General features: G+C 32.2%; 1 protein-coding gene across 3 annotated transcripts; it reads left to right on the forward strand.

Moving 5' to 3' along the window:
- Positions 1-1151: 1151 nt before the first annotated feature.
- Positions 1152-4075, forward strand: LOC116347956 (BTB/POZ domain-containing protein 6-B-like). Of its 3 annotated transcripts, XM_031778780.1 has the most exons (3): positions 1152-1504; positions 1567-2960; positions 3994-4075. In XM_031778780.1, the coding sequence occupies exons 2-3, from the start codon at positions 1643-1645 to the stop codon at positions 3996-3998; spliced, it is 1323 nt and encodes a 440-aa protein (XP_031634640.1). In that variant the 5' UTR covers positions 1152-1504; positions 1567-1642; the 3' UTR covers positions 3999-4075. The 3 variants fall into 3 exon arrangements, 2 of the variants coding, with proteins under 2 accessions (XP_031634640.1, XP_031634639.1); XM_031778779.1 differs by lacking the exon at positions 3994-4075 and having other exon boundaries at positions 1567-3146; XR_004201744.1 differs by lacking the exons at positions 1152-1504; positions 1567-2960 and adding an exon at positions 3639-3839.
- Positions 4076-4077: the final 2 nt, after the last annotated feature.

Here is a 4077-nt window from a genome sequence, read left to right on the forward strand (position 1 = left end):
TGAGTATAAAACGATTGTTAAGAAAATTGCATCGAAAAGCGCCGACTACGAAGATGAAAATCCAAGAAAAAAATTCAGAAAATCATCGATTGACTCTTGTCAAAAGAAACGCTGTGCTCGAGTAATATCACTTAAATACCACCCATATCCATACCATATTAAAAATAGGGAAACAACCAAATTCACAGTTAATGAACCACTTTTATTATGTGGATTCAAATGTGATAAAGTATGGGTATCTGTTGATGGAAAGTATGGTAGTGTGAACGAAAATCTACCGACCAAAGTGACAATCTCTGAAATTTCAAAGCTGTCTAATGAGGAAAGTATACTACATGGTGAAAATGTAAGCATCGAGCCAAATATATACCTCGAAGTAACCTTGGTTAAACCAATACTCATTCGACCTGGATTCATGTATGCCATTCATATGGAAATGTCACCGCCTGAAAATGCATGTACTGGTGTTCTGTTGAAATCAGAAGTGAAATTTGATTCGGACATCACTATTCAATTTCATGACGATCCGACCATAGATAATACTGCTAGAGGTTTAATTTACGAACTTTTATTCAACCAAATTTAAAATTAAAAAAATATTTTTTACGCATTCAAAAAATGAGTTCTATTTTTTTGTACTCCCGTCTATAAGTCCAGCTTTACCATACCAGCTAGACTTGAAACTCCCAATGCGAATATCAAAATATAAATGCTCAAAATACAAATTTATATTGATTTACTAAAAATCGATGTTGAAGTCTATCCTGAAATTACTGATCAACTGCATGAATCATTAGGTAAGGATTACATTGCCAGAAGACTGGTTATGGCATTTGAATTTAATGAAATATGAAATACAAAATCGAATCGAATATCAAACTTCTAGCAAAAATAATTTTCAAAAATTTGTATGCGTGTATAAAGGAACAATCAAAACATAAACAAAAATGACATTTGTCTCCCATCACTTGAGTACTAAATCCAGTACTGAACCCATACAATGATATATGTGTCACTTTTACTTTACGATCATAAATAAGCACATATGTGTATTGGATCGGTATAATAACAATTCAACACTAAGATAATAACATTCAACAAGTGTCAAATAATCTTTTTTTTTGTTCTTTTTATGCCTTCAACAAGAATTTTCTGTCTCCTTATGAAAGTCTGACAAATATTAGCTCACCATTAATTTTGATTTAGTTGAAAAAGCTTCTTTTTTCGTTAATTTTTTTAATTTGGAGCTAAATTCAACCGGTGTTAGATTGAGGAATCATTTCATAGAGCATTCAAATTATTAAAGGTGACACAAATGTTTGACCGATTTTTAATAAACAGGTTTGAGAAATCAAAAAACATTCAATTAAATCTGTACCCATTAAAAACATAATACGAAAATCGCTTTGTTTTGTTTAATTTGACATCAACTCTATTGCGACTAAATCTCAAATCAAATACAAAGGGTTTTATTGTCGGTGATATTGGCAGTTTTCAATTGAAAGTAAGAGAACAATTTACCAACATATATCTTTACCATATTCATTATTTTCCATTTCGTTTCAGAACCACGACTGTAAAAGTGTAGTTCAATAATTGCTATAATATAAATTGGTTTTTAGAAATAAATTTTGCGGCAGTCATGTTGGCCACCAACCAAGTGTCGAATGATTACGAAATTAAAGGCATCCAAACGATTGGCCAAGAGTTGTACTTGAAAGAAAAATGGGCTGACTTCCATTTCGAATTTGAGTCAGCCGATGGTCCATACAACCGAATTCCAACACATAAAAGTTTCTTAGCCACAATCAGTGATGTTTTTGGTACCATGTTCAATGATTCATGGAAAGAGAAAAACTCGGTTAAAATTGTGGACGCATCGATCGACGAATTTAAGGAATTTCTGCAGTTCTTTTACTTGAGCCGAGCACAGTTGACGAAAGAGAATGTGGCCAAAGTCATGTATCTCGCAGACAAGTACAATGTACAGGAATGTTTGCGAATGTGTGAACAATTTATGACACTTTTGCTATCCACTGACAATGTATGTTGGGGCTATGATCTCGCCATTCTTTACAATCAAGCATTTTTGAAAAAATATTGCGAAATAATTATCGCTCTCGACACGAAGGCCGTATTTTCTTCGGATAGTTTTCTCGAGTGTAGCAAAGATGCAATGTCCAACATTTTGCAGATGAATGCATTATCCTGTTCAGAAATTGAATTATTTGAAGCATGTATTGCATGGTTGAAATCGGTGAGCCAACAAGACGAATTGACTAATGAAATTGTTCAGAAATATCTGGGCGATTCATTCTACAAAATTCGATTTGCTACAATGACGTTACAGGATTTCACAGAACAATGGATCCAGTATGAGCAATTATTCACATTTGATGAGTATAAAACGATTGTTAAGAGAATTGCATCAAAAGGAACCAGTTTAGATCATGAAATGTCAAGAGAGATATTCAAAGCATTTTCATCAATATTTCCGAGTGTAGGTTGTTCTCGATTTATATCAAATAAATACTCCGAAGTGCCATACTACATTAAAAATAAGGAAACAACGAAATTCTCGGTCAATAAACCACTTTTTCTAAGTGCCATCATATGTGATGCAATATTTGAGTTTATTGATGGAAAATTCAATACATATGAGAAGGAATGGGTACCGACTAAAATGACCATCGCTGAAATTTCAAAGCTAGCTGATAAAGAAATCATACTACATGCTGAAGATATAAACATGAAGCGTGACGCGCACACCGTAGTATATTTGAATAAACCAATACTTATTCGACAGGGATTCGTTTATGCAATTCATATGGAAATGTCACCACCTGAAAAAGCTTGTACTGCCCTTCTGTTGAAATCTGAAGTCAAACTAAAGGATTCGGATATTATCATACAATTTCATGACGATCCGACTAGAGATGATGACAAAGATGTTGCAAGAGGTTTAATTTTTTCTCTTGGATTCAAAAAAATTTAAATACATTACCACTAAGTAATAACCATTGTAGATGTTCATGTTTGCGTAAGCTCTTCAAGTAAACAATAAAAAAAATCTTATTTCTGTATCGAGATATGATGACCGGAATTTTGCAAGAGGCTTCCCAATTGGCAATTTAAATTCAAACAAATTTAAGATAAAAAATATTTTTTTAATCCAAAAAAATTGTTCTCTTATTTTTTTTCGTATTCCCGCTTATAAGTTCAGCGTAACCATTCTACACTTACTTGAAAATTTCAAGTAGAAATGTCCTTTGTGAATATCAAATTCAATTTCTCATTAGTAGATCAACTGTATGATTCGTTGGTTGAAAATTACGTCGCCAGAAGATTGGTTACGGCATTTGAATTTAATGAAATATGAATTACAAAATCGAATCGAGTATCAAACTTCTAGCAAAAATAATTTTCAAAAATTTGTATACGTGTATAAAGGAACAATCAAAACATAAACAAAAATGACATTTGTCTCCCATCACTTGAGTACTAAATCCAGTACTAAACCCATACAATGATATATGTGTCACTTTTGCTTTACAATCATACACAAGCACATATGTGTACTGGATCGGTATAATAACAATGCAACGCTGAGAGAATAACATTCAACAACTGTCAAATAATCATTTGTTTGGTTCTTTCTTACGTCTTCAACAAGAATTTTCTGTCTCCTTATAATAGTCGGACTAATATTAGCTCACCATTAATTTTGATTAAGTTGGGAAAGCAAACAGTTCTTTTTTCGTTAATTCTCTTAATTCGGAGTTAAATTTAACCGGTGTTAAATTGACGAGTCATTTCACAACGCATTGAAATTATCAAAGGTGATTCATGTTTCACTGATTTTTAATAAACAGGTTTGAGAAAGAAAAAGAAAGCATTCAATCCAATCTGTACCTTTAAAAAAATATCATTTCAAAAACGATTTTTAAAATTTAAAAGTAACTGGATGATTTTTATTTCTTTTCATTTATTTAGTTTGACATCAATTGCGGCTAAGTCTAACCTCAAAGTCAAAGAGTTTTTATTTGTTGGTGATACCGGCTGTTTCCAATTGAAAGT

The sequence above is a fragment of the Contarinia nasturtii genome, unplaced genomic scaffold, assembly GCF_009176525.2.
Source record: "Contarinia nasturtii isolate CC-2019 unplaced genomic scaffold, AAFC_CNas_1.1 Cnas_scaffold_2205, whole genome shotgun sequence".
Taxonomy (NCBI): Eukaryota; Metazoa; Arthropoda; class Insecta; order Diptera; family Cecidomyiidae; genus Contarinia; species Contarinia nasturtii.